The sequence below is a fragment of the Dreissena polymorpha genome, chromosome 6 (genome assembly GCF_020536995.1).
Source record: "Dreissena polymorpha isolate Duluth1 chromosome 6, UMN_Dpol_1.0, whole genome shotgun sequence".
NCBI lineage: Eukaryota > Metazoa > Mollusca > Bivalvia > Myida > Dreissenidae > Dreissena > Dreissena polymorpha.
In genome coordinates this window covers 74,872,465-74,894,275 of record NC_068360.1, presented here as the reverse complement: position 1 = coordinate 74,894,275, position 21,811 = coordinate 74,872,465, and the positions used below count along the sequence as shown (strand labels likewise).

The window sequence follows — 21,811 nt, the reverse complement described above, 5'->3', positions numbered from 1 at the left end:
CATAAACAATGTCCTATAAGTCATTTTCAGTGAAAATTTAAGTTGCAAGTCTTTGACTTAAAACAGTATACCATTTATTTTGACAGGCGAGTAAACATATTTCAGCGGAAAACTGTTGTTATTTGGTTGATTTACAATGGCAGGATGATTTAACAAACTAGCGAGGCGGACTCAGTACAAGAGCTTGGAACGTGTAATTATTATCAATATGGAGTCACATGTGTTTTGCAAACTTTTATTGCTATGTGCGAGACACATTCAATATTGATGGGTGGCAGTCAATAGTGAAGATGTGGATCAAATGTACATAAGGAGTAGCTATAAATTAAATCTCAAACAGATTATGTGTTTTAATACATTAACGGTATTCTTCCATACATTTTCTGAAATTTCGAGACTTCATTTCCTTGTCCGCTTTTGTTGTATTTTTTACTATATTGTTGTAAAATTAAGATTTTGTGTTAAGTTTAACGTACGAGTCGCTTGGTTTTGTTTGTTTGTTTCCTCATTTTGTTTGGAACTTCACGATATTCTTAAATAATTATATTTTCACATGTTGCTATTCCTTCAAATTACTGCGTTTTTAATTTATCTGATTCCTTTTTTCCTTATTTTTGTGTTAAGTTTTTAATTTGAAAACAATAATAACGATGTATGTTTGTGTTTGATAACGTTAATGTTTAATTCGGTCACAATGAACAAATACATAATGTAGATATATGGTTTACTTACCTAATAGTATTTGTATCTGATTAATGCGCCAATAGCCACTTTGTCAATGCTTCCTTGACCGTATATAGCGTTGATGGACGCAGTTGAACATAGTTCGCAAAGTGTGGCAAGTCTCCAGAAGTTCATTACGTCGTTCTCTTTTGACTCTGCAAACGCCTTCACGCACTGGGCATAACTGACCTTTATTAAACGTGTACATTTTGTAGAAATATATGCCGTGTGAAAAGTCATTTCGGACATAAAGGGTCCGTCGTCCGCATACGTCATAAACACTTGTAGTGTAACCAATAACACATCTTTACTCAAACGAGCACACCACATATTGACATATGTTTCTCTTATTTAAATGCGATCTTTTAACTGAGCGAGCGATATCTATCGGTGAAACAAAAATTCTATGAGGCCTGGTTGAAACGTGAAGGAACAATGCCCATGCATAGAATAATCTAAGTGTAGTATTTGCAGATTCGTTATGTAATTAAATCACAAAACATCGATACAAACGCTTAAAATTAATTATTTATGAAATACAGCCAATCGTATTTACTCATACCATGTTTTCATCTCAGTTGAAATACAGGTTTAACGATTTTCATAAATATTAAACAAGCACATACCGCATCAGATTTAAATAGACAATTATAATGCGGATTTAACGAAGAACGAATGTGTGTTTTCGACTTGCACGATTGACATACTTTTCTTACTGTAATAACCAACTAACCAACTCAATAAATCACTTAACCCTCGACAACAGGTGTTATTCAATGTATGGCTTCTGAAAGAACGTCGTTATCTGATGCGACTTCGTATGTGTCTCGGTGAATGTGTGCAGAATCTCACATATGAAATCTCATTATATCATCGACATTCATAGCTTTTAGCATGTTATTATATATATATATATATATATATATATATATATATATATATATATATATATATATATATATATATATATATATATATATATATATAAAACTCAAATCATATCATGAAATAATGAAATCATAATCATAATCCTTTCATAATATTGTAATCGAATTATTTAACAACAAAAAACTAGTTATTCGGCGAGTTGGTCTAATAGTTACTTATCGCAAGACGCCACTTTCTCTACACCAATAATTTTTTGCCGTGCCTAATTTAATTGATTGATTGGCAGTATTGTTTGTATTCTGTTATTTAATGCATTCTTGAACTAAATAGTGATTTTCCTCGAGCGTTTTTGTAATATTCCATAATATGTTTTCCCTTTCACAAACATTCGTATAACGTTACACTGTCGCAGAAATCCGCATGTAAATTATCAGAGACATGACAATTAATATAGGATAACTGTGTCTTTTCAGTGTCAAATTAAAACCCATGCCATGTCCATGTAAATTAAAGTTTCAAAATACATATTTGTGTTCTTATATGCTTGGTCTAGATCAAAATAATAGTGCATGTCCATTAGACTGAACAACAAACTGCTTCGAAAATCATAATAGATGCGCACACTTCTTTTTCGCAAGTCCTGCCGGAGTAAGTTCTGTGCATGATTGTTAGGCAGCTAACAAGTCAATCAATCAACTAGTGTCCTGATTCGCAAACCATTTTCAGTTAATGTTTGGAAAGAAAGAATAGATGCAAAAAATGTATATATTTATCAAATTATCGGACTATTTGTGTTGAGTTGTGTGTTTTTTTCTCTTCTGTCATGTTTAGGTCTCGATTTCAATATCCGGTGTGTTAAGACTAAACCCCTTATATGTTCGGTGTTAAGATACACGACAATACAAAATATTACTGTCGTCATACTTATAATACACAAAGTGGTAGGAGATTCATTGATATTTTTTATCATAATTCTTTTTTAGTTTTTTATGAAGCAAATAATTTAACACATTTACAATAATTGAGGGGTTTGAAAGTTGATGTAAATACAAACATGTTCTAAGAATCTGCCCAGAATCTATCACAATTGATGAGACGGCATTAACAATAAATGTTGTTTGAATCCGATTCAACTGTAAACATACAATTCACATAATCATTACTTATGTCATATCCGAAAGTTATGACCATGTTTTACTCGGAATTTCGATGACTTCATGATTATTTATATAAATTTTTAGCTTAATAACTTGTCAGCAAACACAAGGTTAACAGCTTTTGATATTTGTTACATAGTAGTCCACTTAAACGTATTTCAAATTTTGCCTCACGGTGTAATGGTAATGTGGTTAACAAGGTTTTATATACCTGCACAAAAATAACTTATATATATATATATATATATATATATATATATATATATATATATATATATATATATATATATATATATATATATATATATATATAAAGGGAGAAACAATTGTATGAACAACCCGATACACAGACAAACAAACATACATACATATTCCCATTGGAGACTTCGGCGTGTGCGCCTAGCTACGATTTAGAATGAAGCACATATACTATGAAATTCCCACCCCCCAAAAGATGGTTAATTCACAGTTATATATCCCACCCTAACACCGCAACACATCCCCAACGTTGGAACAATTTACATACACAAAAGAAACAGTTACATGAACATTAATGTACAAACATGAAACCATAGTTGTATTTGGGCACGATCTGTTTTGGATTCATTAATACCCTAACACTATGTTGGAGACACCGCGGAAATACGTGGATCTAGAAGATACAGTGAAATTATGAGTATTTTTGTGTAAGCAAGGCAAATAATTATATTTCACAACAACGTTATTTCCATTTTCCGGGATCTATTACTTGAAACTCGTTCACAGTCGATTAATTATATATAGGGAGAAACATATGTGTGAACAACCAGATACACAGACAAACAAACATACATATATATTCCCATTGGAGACTTCGGCGTGTGCACCTGGCTACGACATAGAATGAAGCACATATACTATGAAATTCCCATCCATAAAAAGAGATGGTTCATTTACAATTATATACCCCACTCTAACACCGCGACACATCTTCAACGTTGGAACAATTTACATACACAGAAGGGACAGTTACATGAACATGTTTATACAAACATGAAACCATAGTTGTATTTTGGCACGATCCGATTAGGATTCATTAATACCCTAACACTATGTTAGAGACACCGCTGGAAAACATTTGAACTAGAAGACACAGTGAAATTATGAGTATTTTTGTGTTTATAAGGGAGATAATTAAATTTCACAACAACGTTATTTTTATTTTCCGGGATCTATTATAAGATACTCGTTCAGAGTCGATTATTTATATATAGGGAGAAACATATGTGTGAACAACCAGATGCACAGACAAACAAAACAGACATACATATTCCAATTGGAGACGTCGGCGTGTGCGCCTTGCTACGATGCAGAATGAAGCAAACATACTATGAAATTCCCATTCCCCCAAAATGCATATATATATGTATATTTTCTTTTTGATAACGATGACGTTAATGTGTAAATGTGTAGATGTGTAGATGCTTGGTTATGTCATATATTGTGTTAATTTTAACTTATGATTTTCTTCACAAAATTGAATACTGTTAACTTTTTATTTTCAATTTAAATAATCGCCTTCTCATTCTATCCTTTTGTGATACAAACAAACGTGCATGATACATAATATATTTACCATTACTGGTTACATGAAACACTTACGCAACAAAACAAAGGCCACATGCTGTCTAACACGGAAAGCCTGAGCTGACAATGTAGAGCGCAGGTTGTCACGAAAGCAGTCGCGCCGTGGTGCAGATAATCCAGCTGTAATTATCGGCACTGGGCGGTCGATGTTCGTGAAGCGAAAACATTCGTTCTTCAGTTAACAAAAAGAGGGTTCTTAACTGTCGCTACATGTCTTCACCATGACTACGCCGGAGGTTGCAGCCGACATTCGGAAGTAGAGACATTTCCTGTAGCGGATCTACACATTCTATTTGTGGTAGTTTGTCCAAATGAAATAAGTGTAAATAAATATTTGCGTACAATAAACTGTTTTTGATTATAGCTGCTGCGTACTGTATGCAAGGTAGCGCATTGAAGTGTTCGTCTATGAACGACTTCCAGTTACGCCAGCTCCACGCAGTCTAAGTAAATATGTATTTCCTTTAACAATATATGAACATGAATTAATTATCAAACTAATTTCCGCTTCGGTTTTCGGGTTTTCAATGGCATATTTACTAAACTTGCAAAATATGGGAATATTTCATTACATGATTACTTAAATGTTTAGGCTAACAATCAATTCGGTTGTAAGTAATTCAACAACCTTGCGCGCGTCAGTGGTGGTTCTCCATTGCGCTCAGTGCGTGTTACCTCTATTCTTCTGATACAGCGCCAATAGTGTACTTGTGAAGTCGCTCGCACGTGCCACAAACGTCCTCTTTAGGTTTGGAATTCGAATGGGCGGAAGATGCTTTTGAAAATGGAGATTTTAAGGCGCCTTACACTTCGCTTTTCGCAAGCAGCAATATATTGCGCATGCAATTGCAGTTTTGTAGTGCTTGTTCGAAGGTAAACGATTGGAATCTGTCGCTTCCCCTTGGTGCTGCTGGGTATGGCAGACATATTTCTTCGGGCATGTTCATGATAAACTGAACATCCAGATTCACATCATCAAATCATAGAGCGTGCTTAGGTCTTCGACATCTAATTCTGTGCGTTCTGGGCGTACAACCACCTTTAGTTACTGTATGTATGATTGCACACAGAACAGCTTGTTTTACGTAAAACAAAGCAGTTGAAACGTCGCCTTACACACTAAATCACCATTATTGTAACGTGTGTATGTACAAGGGAGCGTTTCTTTCCTCTTTTCGAGCTAAAACACGTATATGTGCGATTGCTTTTAAGTCCCATAAGGAACATTTCCTTTTTATCATTGGTCTACTCGTGCATTTCTAATGTGGACTGATACATATATATATTTATGTCTGGTATATTGCATGGCAAATAAATTGCGTCATTAACCGTAAAGTAAACATTAAGACTAGGCCAGTCATCGTTTTGATATGTTTACTTTTGTGTTGTATTGGAAAAGTTTTCAGACTGTTTTTAACATACAAATATGATGAATACAATTGATTTCTTAAAAAATTGACATTGTTGTTTTGGAGAAACACATCTATTTTCACTGAGTATGCACTTTATTTGCATAATACCTGTTATTATACTGTTGCGTTCCACCTCTAGACGCTTGTGAACGTAGGGATAGTATACTGTATAACAGCCGTAAATGCTGAACTTATTTACCATATAAGGAATAGAAACAATTCTGTTTGAAAAATTATTTTATCCCACTTTTACAGCGAAATCGGTTGATTAAAGCCTCATTGATTAAATTTCATCTATAATCAATGGCACAGCTAAAATCAACGGCACGAAATGACGTCATCAACTGCCGAACCGGGAATACTTTTTCCCACGCACCTCGTCACCTGTAGTTGCCAAGTGCATTAATAATAAAAACAATCTCAAATGTTTGTCAATCTTAATGACCTTAAAACAAAGAAAAGTAGCAAAAAACGTGTTTTTTGTCATTTATGTCATTAAAAAATTATTAGGTAAATTTAACACTATGCAAATAGGTTCTGTTGTTGTTGCACCCCTTTGAAGAAGTCAGTCCGAGTTGCTCCCCTTTGACCGTAGAAAACAATCGTCTGGACCAAGAAATCCTGTGTTAATTTACAAGCTGTACTCGGATATGCATTATCTGATTTTTCTTCAAAGCACATTTTCTACCTGGCAATACGCACAAATGACACTGCATCCCAGTGGTTCTTGCGTCAACAATTGGGTGTCAACAAGCTAGGTCAGATGCTGAATGCCATGGCAAAAGACGCCGGCTTTCTCAAGCACAAGAGAATAACGAACCACTCAGTTCGCAAATTCCTGGTCCAAAAACTTCGAAATGCAAACATTCAGCCCACTGAAACCATGGTCATAACAGGGCACAAAAATGTCCAGTCCATAACCAATTATTCCAACATATCTGTTGAACAGCAAAAGTGTTCATTCTTGCTCAGCCCAGTAAATGTAACAATCCAACAAATTCCTGTTGTTCAACGTCATGCACCGAAACTATGGCCGAAATGCAGTCTATACAACCACTGTCTACCGTCGAACAAGTTGATCTTGATGTTCGCCCCACCCAGTCACTTCACCAGCAAATGTCTTTCTCTAGTTCGAACAACTTTGCCTCACAACTCTTTGGTGCCACTTTCAACATTCAAAATGTTAATGTATATAATTAGCTTAAATCCAAGTTATCTTTGTTATTTCGTCACGAAATAACCACATATTATAACAAAGAAGCAAATATTGTGCACCTCGTGATCGACTTGATAGTTTGATATCGAAAGTGAATTGTGTGTGGTGTTAGGCTACGTTGTAAACAAATGTAGTTCCTTGTATATAACAACTTTATGCCATATTGATATTAAAAAACTTTATGATTTGCCATTCAATATGATTAAAATTGTAATTAATAACGCTCGACACTTTATTACAGAACGATACTTTGATTAAAAAAAATGATTATTTGATCAGCGGTTATTTTTGGAACGCGGAGTAATACACTGACCTTGGTTACACTACATTCATTATCAAAGTACGACAAACACTCATGAAAACTTATTTTGTTTAAATTTAAAAAGATTACTGAATAAAAAGTGGGGTAAATAGAATAATAGGTCAGTGTTGATTATAGATCAGGTTTACCATGCTCGGCACGAAAACGAAAAAGCACTCGCCAATACTCGTGCTTTTTGTTTTCTAAGCCTCGCATGATAAACCTGATCTATAATCGACACTAACCTATTATTCTCTATAACTTCTATGGTCGCACGTAGCACGAAATAAACAATTATGTATGTTATTAATGACAGTAGTAAAGATTTTAATATATTCTCATAAAGGCAGTTGTTATATTATCAACTGAGCATTATATTTTAGTTCATTATTTAAAGTATACATGAATATACAGTTTTTGCTCTTAATTTTTTAAAAGACCTGCCACTAAGTTAAGAGATGGATCGGGGCCCATTATCAAAATAAGGTCATCCTTTTACACAAGCGTATGAGCTAGGAGGACTCACAGGTCAGTTAAGGCCAAAACTGGCAATTGAGCAGGCCGGTTGGTCATCAGCGCCACAAAGTGGCCTTATCGGGCGAACAACAAGCAAGAATATTACAAAGCTCACTTATCAACGATTAATACTTGAGAAAATGCCTTAGAATTGGAAATAATCACAATCGATGTGACTCTTAAAGCGACGTATACAAACGGTCACACTTTACAAATGATCTTAAATAAGACATCGTGAACGTTTATTTTCTTTAAAACTGATTACTCATCCGACCATATAGCACAGGTAACAATGGCTGATAATGAACCGGAGTCTCACAGACAAGTTAAGTGTTATCGTAAAATAACAGTTTATATGTCACTAGCAGCGCATATCATTATTGTTTGTTTTATTGTTTTTCAACCATGATAGTGTAACTGAATTGTAAAAAACATCGTCTGCTTAAAATCCGTTGATCGAATATCCATAGAACATTTTTATGACAGGCAAGATATTAGTGGAGACTACCTGCAGAGGCTTGTAGCACATGTTGACAATTTAATTCTGATTTTTCATTTAACTGACTGTATGACAGAACTCTTATATAATTTTATTAGTTTTCGTAACAAATGTATAATTAGAGGCTTGACGTTTTAATTCGAGATGCAATAGCAAGGGCCCTTTATTGTTTCACTTGTCGTCTTATAAATAGAATATATGCTTTGTCGTTTTTTACACATCTGATAACGAATTTTATCAAAAATAAACAATCGTATATTCCATTCAGTATGCCAACTTTAAAAAAACAACAACAATAAAATGAAAATTGCTAACATTAAGCGATTAACAGCACCGCATACTATGCGAATGAGTCGTCTACAGAGATCGTTATGTATTATACATTACATAAACGAAATAGTTCTTTATAAAATAGTTAATAATTACCTTTTTTGCACATTTGATCAAAAATAACAATTCGTCTTTGAGTAAATTAACACATACAGAGAACAGTCTGCAGTCCACAAAAACAGTTGGGGCCTATGTGTGTGGGCCTTAAAGTGTGTTAGCTTTGTTACCAGTGACCTGGTATTACATTAAGTTGGCGATTTTAATTTGTGTTAGTGTCAGTAGCATACTATCATTCACAAATATTGTCAGCGCATCAATGTTTTTGTGTAAACATTTACATGTAAAGTTATTAAGAGTAGAGGAAGTGTTTAATGGCACATGTTATTAAACTGAGGCGTATGAATATTGATTGCCAATACTCCTATAATACATTTGGCATTACCACATTACATATGTCCCAACAGTCACACAATTGGCGCCATTAAGTCCGTTGGACGTACACCTATTGTGGCATATTTGACATTTCTTTGCTTAAGAATAGTACAACTTATTTTCTCTACAGCATGTGCAATGTAATATATGCTTGTAGTAAACTTGAAGTCCACTGGGATATAATAATAGTTGCATGTATTGTTCCAACTCGCTTCACTCGAGCGTTATAAATGATTTTATGCCTCATGCCGCATTTCTGCAATTGTATAGGCAATCGATAGTATGCTTTTAATAAAATTACAGCAAACAATAATTTTTATTTTGGTAACTAACCAGAGCTTCATGTTTTATCTATATTGAATATAACAACAATCTGACTTTTGTTATTGGCATACAGTATAATACATCCCCGTACGTTTCTGTAATGTGTTCTCATTTAAGTCTTCAGAGACTTGTGAGCGAGAATTGTTTTATCATGTTTTACATGTATATATCAACGGTGTTAAGGTAACTATCCTTAAATCATCGACAGAAGAGCAATTCTTGGAAATATAGTGCGATTGATGAATGTGCTGAATGCTGTGACAGCGGATTCAATCAGACGCAATTTGCGAAACAAACAAGCACCAATGTTACCTATCGAACTGAAGTTTTTACGCCAGTTTGAACAAACTATAGATTTGTCAGACAACGCTGTCCTGTTTCCTGCTATGCAAATGTTTTATTCATGATTTTAATAGAAACGCACGTAATACAATAATATAATTCACTTTAATTGTTCGTGTAAAATTGTGGATGATTTCAAACCATGTCTTTATATACCATGACTAGGTTGTATCCAGATATATCTACATGATTGGTTAAACACTTGAGCTTTATTTGAACACTGAATTGAATCTGAAGCATAGGCATACTTAGACTCTTATATGTTAAAGATTGAAATAGCTATCAAACTATTAAGAAGAAAATATACTACACATGTTTAATATATCATACGACACGAATGGAATGAAAATAACCTGAAAAAAGTTGTATTTGGTGATTTTCAATGAGATGCTTCACATTTTCATGGAACAAGAAGCTCTTTCAGTCAGTGTTTCGACAACCACGGGTGCATTGTCGTCGTAAGGGAACAGTAAGCATGGACGTTTGCATTTTTAAGGAAAAATAATACAAATGCAACCACATGGCAATTGTGTTTTGTGCTATGAACATAATATGTTAATTGTATTACTATTTGATTAAAATCATCACGAAAATTAAACACAATGTAACAGGTGTGCGCAGAAGCTTTTATTTGTCATTTTGAATGAAATGCACAATCCAGATCATTGCCACAGACAAAACAGCAGTCCCCTACAGGGACAATGTTGTCGGAATAAGAAGAGGATTTCCACGGGTGTCATCGACCTAGCAGTACTGTTAAGTCATTGCAGCTGCCCCTCAATGCAATCACCGAGTTTCATAAACCTTTCTTTGTGAAGTGAAGCTGAGTAAAGAGTTTATTTTTATTATATATTTGTTGTTTTCTTTAAACATATTGCCTTTATTAAGAGTTATATATTTCATTCATGTGGCCATAGCACCCTTTGTTTTAAATGACACTTTATCCATTTTCATACTTTCATCAACCTTACTTAAGTACTTTTTGAGTTATTACAAGATCCATATATTTTTCCGACGGACAGACTGACCAATCGCGAGTAAACCGAAAGTCCTCTCCGATGAACCCGGTGTGTGTGGGGGGGAGGGGGCAAAAAAAGTGAAAATAAATTGTATAACAGACGTCCAGCATGTGATTGTCCGTGTTTGATGTATGCATCTGTCCTACCGGCATGTTGTTGTATAATATATGTTGTGCCCCGTCATTGTTCCGTGTAAGCTATACAAATCAATAATACCGCATTGTTATTGTCTAATTGTATGACATTTACAGACAGTATATGATTACATGCATTTGTTCAATACAAATCTGTAACACTGAGCTCAGCTAACAAAAATCTGTTTTGCCTATAGGATTGACTTGTTAACGATGCTATATTTGAACATATAAAGGTAAACACTTGAAGGTCTATTAAACAAAATTTAATATGCATGGTGTCAATGGCAAAAAAAAGAACAAAAACACCTAAGGGTAATAACAATAGCTGGGAAACGTTGCGTACGTATGCATTAATGAATACGTTCGTTACAAAGGTGCGTTAAATCAATTATAACGATTAGAAAACAAAGAAAAGAACAACATGAACAAAAAATATTAAGCCAATGTTAAAATTATCATTTTAGTTATAAAACATTAAGTTGATACACATATAATACCTATACCTACCAAGTAAAATGACCACTTAGAATTTCGATGAAGTGTTGTTAATTTCCGCATTAATCGTAATATTTACTGCTTTTTTGTTGTACATGATAACAGTCATTCTTTATAAAAACTCAATTTTATATCAGTTAAATGGCTACTACACACGCTAAAGAAGCAATATCTTCAATACCACCTGCAGCTCTTGGAACTGTGAAAACATTGAAAACAGGGAATACCAATCGTTTGATTATGAATAATGCTAATGTATGCTTCATTTTGACCGTTGCACTTAAAATGTTAATTAAAATGCGGCACATGGACCTGTGGTCGAGTGTCCGAAAAGAATTATGTCAAAACATTTGTGTCCTGTTGTTGTATATTTTCGAAAAAATCCAACAACATCAGTTATAACTTATTAAGACATTTCCTGTTAATCAACAAGAAAACCTTTGGTATATCAAGCAGGCCGTCGCAAGCGGGTTTAATAAATGCATGTCGATTTTGCATCAATAAGTGGAGCATTTGTTTTCAACGGACGTTACGTATAACAATACCACATCGTCTGCTCGAACACAGCCACAGGACACGGACCGGTTTGATCGCGATTCTATTAACAATAACTAACGACAGAAATCAAAGTGCGCCAAGTGGTTATCATAATTGTCACTCGCACGATAGTCGTGAACGTAACTGTAAAATAACACTGGAATTTATTAAACATGACAAAATGAGATCACTATAAAATATGTAATTAAATTAAAAAACTTAATCATAGTAGAATTGAACAGTTCAGGAAATATATAAAACAATATTTAAAAAAAGTGATATATCATGGAAGATTGTATCAATATTTATGTCTTTAAGGAGAGATATCTCACATTGCTCAAATGAAGATAATGTACAAATAATGATTGTATGCCAAATACGGTACGTTTTCAGAAATGGAAAGTGATAAAACGGTCGATAAAATATTAGACACGGTCAATTCTTTAATGTCTGGAAAATAGGCTGGTAGCGATTATTCGACGAATAACACGAAACACATTTAATCATATCCAAACGTGTAAAGTCATATATTCGAGATATTCACATATGTTAATGTTATCTTTGTTCGCCAAACACTTTCAGCGTATCTTGAATGACCGGCATCTAACGAGGCAGGGTTTTCCGAAAGAACTGCATTTCATAACTGAGTATGTATGGATGGTTTAATGACTGTAGCTTGATTTCTCCGGACATAAATGTTTTTTTGTGGATTCAATTTGTGTGAGGGAATATGCTTCTTTTAAGTGAGGTTTGTACAAGAAGGAAGTTCCTATTTGAAATAATTGAAATGATTGACCGCATTATATTGCAGGATCCTCACGCAAAATATAAGAATAATCATTTTATTTTCACTAAAAACTTTACGCAGGTATATCATAATAATACACACAGATTTGTTGTAATGGTATGATTTTCCGAATGCATAGTCTCTGTATATATTTGTTTTGAGTTAACAAGTGTATTCCTGATCAGAAATCTATTTTCGGATAATGTTAAATTAAACAACTGGGAAAAAAGATATATTAAAGCGAGTTAATGACGACTCTGCTTTAAACATTTATGACATTTTACTAAAACAGAAAAGAAGATAAAGGCACAACTGGACAGATGTGTTTTCATTTAATTACTGTTTCATTAGCACTATGTGTACACACGCATAGTGTCTGTATGATTGTTGTCTGAAACAATATTTAACTGTATACATACACTGTTTCATTAGCACTATGTGTACACATTCATAGTGTCTGGATGATTGTTGTCTGAAACAATATTTAACTGTATACATACACTTCACACAAGCTTAAATAATCTTGCTTGATCTTGCGTATTCTCACATAGCGCCCGTGCATGGTGCGGTCGCAGGTTGTTGTAATATTGACAACACCATGACCTGGACCGAGGAATCGTCCACATTCTTCCCAGGATCCTGTTGCAATCCCAACCTCGTAAACTATCCCATCCAAGCGCCCGCCTGTAAACAGTATGCTATTCGTGTACAACCCTACTCAAACGTATTCCCGATCTAAACTGAGAACCCTCAAAAAACCTAAATATTTTTGTATGCACCGACAATTTTTTTACTTGAATAAGAAAGTGTTTTGTGATAGTATTAGTCTCAACATATTAACAGTTTTGAGCAATTTACACGAATGAAATAATACGTTAAATTAGTTTATCATAACAGCGTCCAATCATTCATAAAACCAATTCTCAGCGAATGATTTGGTGTTTTTTTAAATTTATATTACAAATAATAGATTCATTTGTAATACAAAAGCGAAACTTTGAAAATGCCTGTTTATAAAGTCCTATATTTCTGCCATTTTTGTAACCAGGTAATGTTATATCCTTTTCAGTATAACGATCGAGAACGTACCATTTATATTAAGTTAAGGTTTCAGTACCTTATCGGAAGAATAAAAAATGCACACAGACAGTGAAAAGTCATCACTTCGATAACTAACAAGATCCGTAACTAAAAGTATGCTAGGCAATAAAAATATAAAGCATTTTTTACAATATTTCAACTCTTTTATTATAGACAATTAAGTTAGTGTTACTAAAAAGTCAGTATAAACGGTAAAGTTATTAGCTCAACAATCAACGGCCAGTGATTTTAAATTCATGAAAAGGCCTTATTTTAAATTGTGTATTTGTTCCAATTTAACCAAAAGACTTAGGTTTTTTAAGGAAAGTTATAGATATTGTTATAGATATTTGTCTACTTAACGAAAATCTGTTAGCAAGTCACTACGTACCGCAATTACAATCATCAAATCGGTTGATTATGGTGACAGTCGTCACCTCGAACACTCGTCCCAAATCCACCATCCACCAATCATCGGTTTGATTGTTGGTGTGGGCGCAGATGGTGTCTATACTGCTCGGATTCCCATCAACGGCCAGGTGTGCGGTAGAACTATCACGATATGTCGTGCTTTGCTCTGCTTGTTTGAGTGTTGATAGGCTTTCGTTGCTGGATCCTGGTAAACACATATGGTTTGGTCTTATTCGTTACATGCACAGCAAAATTACTCAAAGAAAAGGGGTGTATATGAAACGCACGCCATAAGCGCTTTTGATGTTGTTTACAAAATAAATGATAATTGTAGCTTATTGCTTCGACGTGTCATCTATACTCCTGTCTGTTTGTTCTTCGGAAACAAATTATCATTAAACTATCGATTTAATTAAAAAAAATGTATTTTATCTTAGTCAAATGTTAGAATTAGTGAATGGGAACTTAATTTATGTATACTCCGCATATATTCGTATAACAAAATGTACCTAAACACAACAATATGACATTTATTTCATTCAAACCCGAGTGATTTTAGATTAAGTGTGACATATTGCAATCCAATTTGACGTGGTTTTAATTGATACTTCTGTGAATGTAACGTTTTGTTTCAATGTAATCATTCATAATTTCATTAAATAGAATTTGTGTTAATTCTATTTACTAGATCGATTATGCTTTCGCTCTTTGAGCACGTTATTGTTCATGTGTCCTTTCCATGAAATATGCACTGCTTTGGCGATGTCAAAACATAGGTCACGCTCATTATAATTGCAGAATAAGCACACTAAAGGCTTGTCAACCAGTACTTCCACGCCACGTAATTGCTTTCTAAGTTATGAAGTTTCGAATGTGTATTTCGAAGTTAATGAGTTCATTTCGGGCATGATGCTGCATTATGTGAATACCCTGACTATGCCAAGGCACTCCAACATAATGTTCTAACTAGACTCACGGAAAATGGGACGAATTAGAAATATAAGTGCAATATCCAGATATTTAGTTTTTTCTGACAGATATTGATTTTTGTGTGTGGTCTTATGCTGTTGGGGTGCGGGAACCTGAGTACCTGGACAAAATCCGCATGTTCGGTATTGTGAAAACCTACCAAAATTACATGCGTCGAGAAAGGGAATCGAATAGGTGTCGCTAGCCGGACAGCCAATAGGTATTAACTTGCATGATAGTTAACGAAATTTATATTAAACTAACGCATCGCGTTCGCATCTTATCATTTTTTTCGAAAACAAGCGCGAAAACATTATGCGAGGACACGATAATTCGATTTGATTTTGTAGAATAAAACACACATATGAACGTTATAATACACAGTCCGCATTTGTTATTTATAATTTAACATAGTTAATATTCATAGTACAAAATACCCGTTACATAAGTTTTCTTATTTGCATTCCTGTTATGTCTCAATGGTAAACTGTACTCCTAACGATAGTTAACTTGAAGTGTGTTTCTGATAATCCTGTCATGAACATAATTATGTAATTTAATAAGGGAGAAGAAAAAAGACAAACCTTATACGTCTAAAAAGCTTTAATTATTACTGTGCAACCATAAAAACAGAGTAATCCAATCAAACTGATATCATTTTTTGACATTTAAATAGGAATTTAAAAATGTATTAAAATTTGATTGATAAAATTAATATGCTCAAATTTATGTTTTGAAAACTTCTATAAAAAGCTACATGTTTTGTGTATTTGCATTTCGACTTCCAAATGAAGGGGTTCATCTTATATAAATTTTATATATATATAAAGTATAAAATATATATATAAAACCGTATATATATATTGACCTTAACATTATTTGCAAAATCAACACTTATATTTATTTTTATTATGATAGAATAAAAATTATATATATGAATCGCGCCATGAGAAAACCAGCCTTAATGACTTCGACGACGTCATCGGTAAATCGTCATTTTTCATTACGTCATAATTTTCCGCGAAAAATTGATTTGCATTTGTGCGTAAGATATTTATTTACACGTGTGTTATATATCGTTCGGAATTTAAAGGGACCGTCAACTAGATTGACGAAAAAAAGAAAAGTTTTAAGATACCTTATTTTTTCACAATTATTAGTTTATATTGATTAAAATATTACCACTGGTATATTACATTAAATGAAAAATGTTGTTTAGTTTTCATATTTTAAGTATATTCGGTAATAAAATTTTACTAAGTATGTCTACCAGGTAACTACCAGTTGAATATAAATAACGCAAGTAGATTGATCATCATCGTCACGTGGTAAACTCAGGAATGCAAATTGTGCATGTGTAGTGGATTGTTTATTTTTATATATAAAATGATCAATCTACTTGCGTTATTTATAGTGTTTATATCTATGTGTCACCTATTTTTGCGATGTACTTTCGCTTTCACATCGCGAAATTTTATAACCGAATTACGGAATACCGTTAGGGCCATCGTGGTTACACATTTAAATCCAGAGGGCAATAATGCGATAGTACTATAGTACGATGACGACAGTGCGACAATACGATGACGACAGTGCGATTATACGATGGCGACAGTGCGATAGTATGATGCCGACAATGCGATAATACGATGGCGACAGTACGATAAGGCGATAGTACGATGGCGACAATGCGATGATACGATGGCAAGAGTACGATATGATTATCGCATTTCCGTCATCGTACCATCGCACTGTCGCAATCGTATTGTCGCACTGTTGCATTGTCGTCATCGTACTATCGCGTTGTCGCATTGCCGCCATCGTACTATAGCATTGTCGCCATCGTATTGTCGCATTGTCGTCATCGCACTATCGCACTGTCGCATTGTCACCTTCTGGATTTTAATGTGTAACCACGATGACCCTAACGGTATTCCGTACCGAATATACTGAAATTATGAAAACTTAACAACTTTTTTCAAGTAATTTAATATACCAGTCGTGATATTTTAATCAATATAAGCTATTAATTGTTAAAAATACGGTATTTTAGAACTTTTTTTTTCGTCAATCTGATTGACGGTCCCTTTAAGAAGTTGTGGAATGGATGCCGAACTTGAGGTAAGAACCTTAATACTATATACATTCATTTTATGTTATGTTTATTTTGCAAAATAGTCACTGAATACACTGTTTAAAGTTATTTATTAAAGCATCCTATTGATAATTGAACCACGTCACGTATTGTTTTTGCACTAAATCATTGAATGAAAGACACTTTGGTTGATCGTAGAATATTTTCAGACAATTAATTTTATTATTTTTGATTTTTTAAACCATGATTCACTGTCTAATATGTGTTGTTGTATCTAAGTTGTATGAATGTTTAGTTCATTATTAACGCCTCTTAATATATTGCTGCTTGCGAAGAGCGAAGTGTACGGCGCCTTAAAATCACTTCTTTCAAAAGCACCTTCCGCATATTCGAATTGCCAAACCGAGAGCGGACGTTTGTGGCACGTTCGAGGACTTCGCAAGTACATTGTCGGCGCTGTAACCGAAGAAAAGAAGTTACACGCACTGAGCGCAATTGAGAACCACATCACTGACGCGCGCAAGGTTGTTAAATTAATTGATTGTTAGCCTATGCATTTAAGTAATAATGTAATGTAATATTTCCATATTTTGCATGTTGAGTTAAAATGCCAGTGAAAATGAAAACCAAAGCGGTACTTGGTATTGATAATTATTTCATGTTCATATTTATACAGGAAAGAAATGTTTACCTAGACTGCGTGGTACTGGCGTAAATGGAAGTCGTTCATAGACGAACACTTCAATTCGCTACCTGGCATCCGGTATGTAGCAGTTATTAAATAATAATAAAAAAGTAAATTGTTCGCAAATATGTATTTACACTTATTTCATTTGGACAAACTACCACAAATAGAATGTGTACTTCCGCTACAGGAAATATTTGTACTTCCGAATGTCGTCTGCAACCCACGGCGTTGTCATGGTGAAGACATGTAGCGACGGTGAAGAAACCTCCTTTTGTTTGCTTAAGAACGTATGTTTTCGCCTCACGAACACCGACCGCATAGTGCCGATACTTACCGCTGGATTATCTGCAGCACGGCGCGACTACTTGCGTGACAACGTGCGCTCTATATTGTCAGCTCGGTATCGCGAAGGTTTTCCGTGTTAGACAGCATGTGACATTTGTATTGTTGCTATAGTGTTTCATTTAATCATTAATGGAAAATATATGGTGTATTCTGCACGTTTGTTTGTATCGCAAAAAGATAGAATGAGTAGGCGATTATTTAAATTGAAAAAAAAATAGTTAACGGAAATTAATTGTACGAAGAAATTCATAAATTAATATTAACACAATATATGGCATAACCAATCAGTACCACGTTAACGCCATCGGTATCAAAAAGAAAAACATTGAAATCATCAATCAATGATTACGGACATTACAAATATAAATATATCCGTAGTGAATTATTAAAAAAAAACTCTGTTAGACATGACGTCAAAACTACGTCGTAATGACGTTCGTCTCAGCGTTACATAGGTTCACGAAAATGGAAATGATTATAGGCTATAGGAAGAAAAGTATGACGTTTTATACATATTTCAAACCGGAAAAGAACGTACTTACCGAAAATGCAAAAAATCAAAAATCGACAAATTTGTCAATAAGGCTGGTTTTGTCAAGGCGCGATTCATATATATTACAAACTATTCTATCCACCTAAATTATGATGATATAACTTTATGAAAACACCAAGAATACAATTTTATTTTGATCAAGTTGTTTCGAAAGATTTTGGTTAAATAATTTGTGTTCATAACTGGTATTTGCTTGTTGTAAGGTCAATGAAGATAATAACAATAATTATGGGCATTTACATTATAAGCAGTTACGGAATATAAAGTGCAAACGAAATTTGGTACAACAAAGTATCATGTTAATGTTTTACAAGTTACCATGTTAAATTTAAAATGAATAAATATACTAATTTCAGAACAGTACTTTTGTCAATTATACAATGTTTATTATTTGTTTGTTTCTATTGAGAATAATCTTTTTAACGATTTAGTATGATGTACTTTTCTTAAAAGTTGACTAGATGCTTTGAAATACAAATACGGTTAAATATTGGCTACTCATAAAAATATGCATAATACCATAAAATTATATGTATAAATATCATACATAGCGTAATTATTCAAACATGACCTGTGCTTACTTTTCAATTTATAGATCTAACGTTATAAAGAAATAATAACTATCATAACTTCAATTATCTACAGTGCTGTTCCTGTATTATTTTTGTATATGTTTTAATTGTTTAAGTTTATAAACATCGACATGTCTAAATACAATTAATTACCTGTACATAAACAACGTCCTATAAGTCAATGAGTGAAAAAAAAAGTAAGTTGAAAGTCTTTGACTTATTACAGTATACCATTTATTTTGACAGTCGAGTAAACTTATTCCAGCGAAAACTGTTGTTAGTTGGTTGAATTACAACATGTTTCCAACTAATTATTACTGGAATTATAACAGATTTCTGAGGATAACTATTGCGAGTTAAAAATCGATAAAATTTATAAATTCGAATATAATATTTAATCACTTAAAACAGTTTTAATAGTATAACAATCCGATGTTACCACTTACTCAGTAAAAACTAAATAAAACATAACAAATAAAGTTCAAAAATGTTTTCTTTTCAGCCCTCATGAAAATGTTCCCAAACATCTCGTTCATTGTTGCCATCTGCATGGCGATAATATTTACACATATAAAGGGCAAAAAAATTAACAAACTAGCGAGGCGGACTTAGTACAAGACCAAGCAACGTGTAATGTTTTATCATATTGAGTCAAATGTGTTTCGCAAACTTCCAATGCTATGTGAGACACGCAATCAATATTGATGGGCCGCGGTCAATAATTAAGATATGGTTCAAATGTACATTAAAAGAAAAAAGCTGTTAATTAAATCTAAAAAATATTATGTGTTTAAAGCTTGATTATACGATTTTGTCAAATATTTATTAATTCATATAAAATGTGTAAAAAAAACTTATTATACATATATTTCAATATAAATTTAAATAAACGTTAAGAAGAACATATGTTGATTTATTTAATTCTGAAATCGAAAATGTCTGAACAGTATAAATCGCCAGCATATATATCATGCATGCACGATGTTAATCTAAATTTAGTTTCATGGATCATTTTAATTTTCTGCAACGATATCTATTCATACGACACACGAACACTCCGATCCAAATAAGAAGGCGAATGGTTCGCTTATTGTTAGAAAATATGTACGAAATATTTTCGTCACATTCGGCTCGGGGCGCTAATTGATCTTTGCTGCATTTTATAATCTATAATTTGTATTGCCTAATGTGTGTTATTGTAACATATTGTTATCAATATATTACAATTTAACACATATAAACATCGTATAATCTCGCTTTACTTGTGTTTTAACAATGCATTACCGGTATGTTTTGTTTGTTCGTTTCTTTAACTTTTTATTTTTATTAGTTGGAAACAAACAAGATATTCTTAAATAATTGTATATTTATTCACATGTTGCAATTCCTTTAAATCACTGCGTTTTTAATGTATCTCATTCCTTTTTTTCTCGCCGTTAATTATTTTTATTATGTTACAACATGGTTTACGTTTTTAATTTGCAAACGATAATAACGATGTAAGTTTTTGTTTGCTGATGCTAATTTTTAATTTAGTCAAAATAAATAAATTATTGTGCAATATGGTTTACTTACCTTCGTAGTATTTGTATCTCATTAAGGAGCCAATAGCCACTTTGTCAACGCTTCCTTGACCGGATATCTCGTTGATGGACGCAGTTGAACATAGTTCGCAAAGTGTGGCAAGTCTCCAGAAGTTCATTACGTCGTTCCCTTTTGACTCTGCAAACGCCTTCACGCACTGGGCATAACTGACCTTTATTAAACGTGTACAGTTTGTAGAAATGTATGCCGTATGAAAAGTCATTTCGGACATGAAGGGTCCCTCGTACGTATACGTTACAAACACTTGTAGTATAATCAAGAACACATCTTTACTCAAACGAGCACAAAACATATTTACAAAAGAATCTCTTATTTAAATGCGATCTTTCAACTGAGCGCTATCTTTCGGTGAAGCAATTAACCTATGATGCCTTGCTGCAACGTGAAACAATAATGTGCATGAATACACTCAGTGTAGTATTGGTAGATTCGTTATGTACAGGAACCGCAAAACATCGATACAGACGCTTTTAGTTATTTATAAAATGCAGCCAATCGTATTTACTGAAAGCATGATACAGTTTTGACAATTTTCATAAATATAAAACAAGCACTTCCACACCAGGTTCCTATCCTCAATGTAACCATTGTAAAAAGAATATCCACAAACACTTCACATAACGATCACTGATGTTGTTTTATCCGAAAGTTAAGCCCATGTTTAACTCGGACGCTCGGTTACGTTATTTATATAAATATACATTTTAGCACAATAACGTGTACGCAAACACGAGGTTAACAGCTTTTGATAT

At 33.5% G+C, this 21,811-nt stretch overlaps 2 protein-coding genes across 2 annotated transcripts in view; both read right to left on the bottom strand.

Annotated features, from left to right (window-relative positions):
- The window catches only part of LOC127835815 (uncharacterized), a 27,235-nt gene extending 6,079 nt beyond the window's left edge, over positions 1-21,156 (bottom strand). The window contains exons 1-3 of the mRNA XM_052362249.1: positions 21,030-21,156; positions 14,213-14,437; positions 13,231-13,425 (exon numbers count right to left, since the gene is read on the bottom strand). Coding sequence (XP_052218209.1) covers positions 13,231-13,425; positions 14,213-14,437; positions 21,030-21,156 — 547 coding nt within the window. The remainder of the gene's footprint in view (positions 1-13,230; positions 13,426-14,212; positions 14,438-21,029) is intronic.
- Positions 1-21,811, bottom strand: part of LOC127833738 (hepatic lectin-like) — a 449,559-nt gene that overhangs the window by 37,137 nt on the left and 390,611 nt on the right. The gene's annotated exons all lie outside the window — the stretch shown is intronic.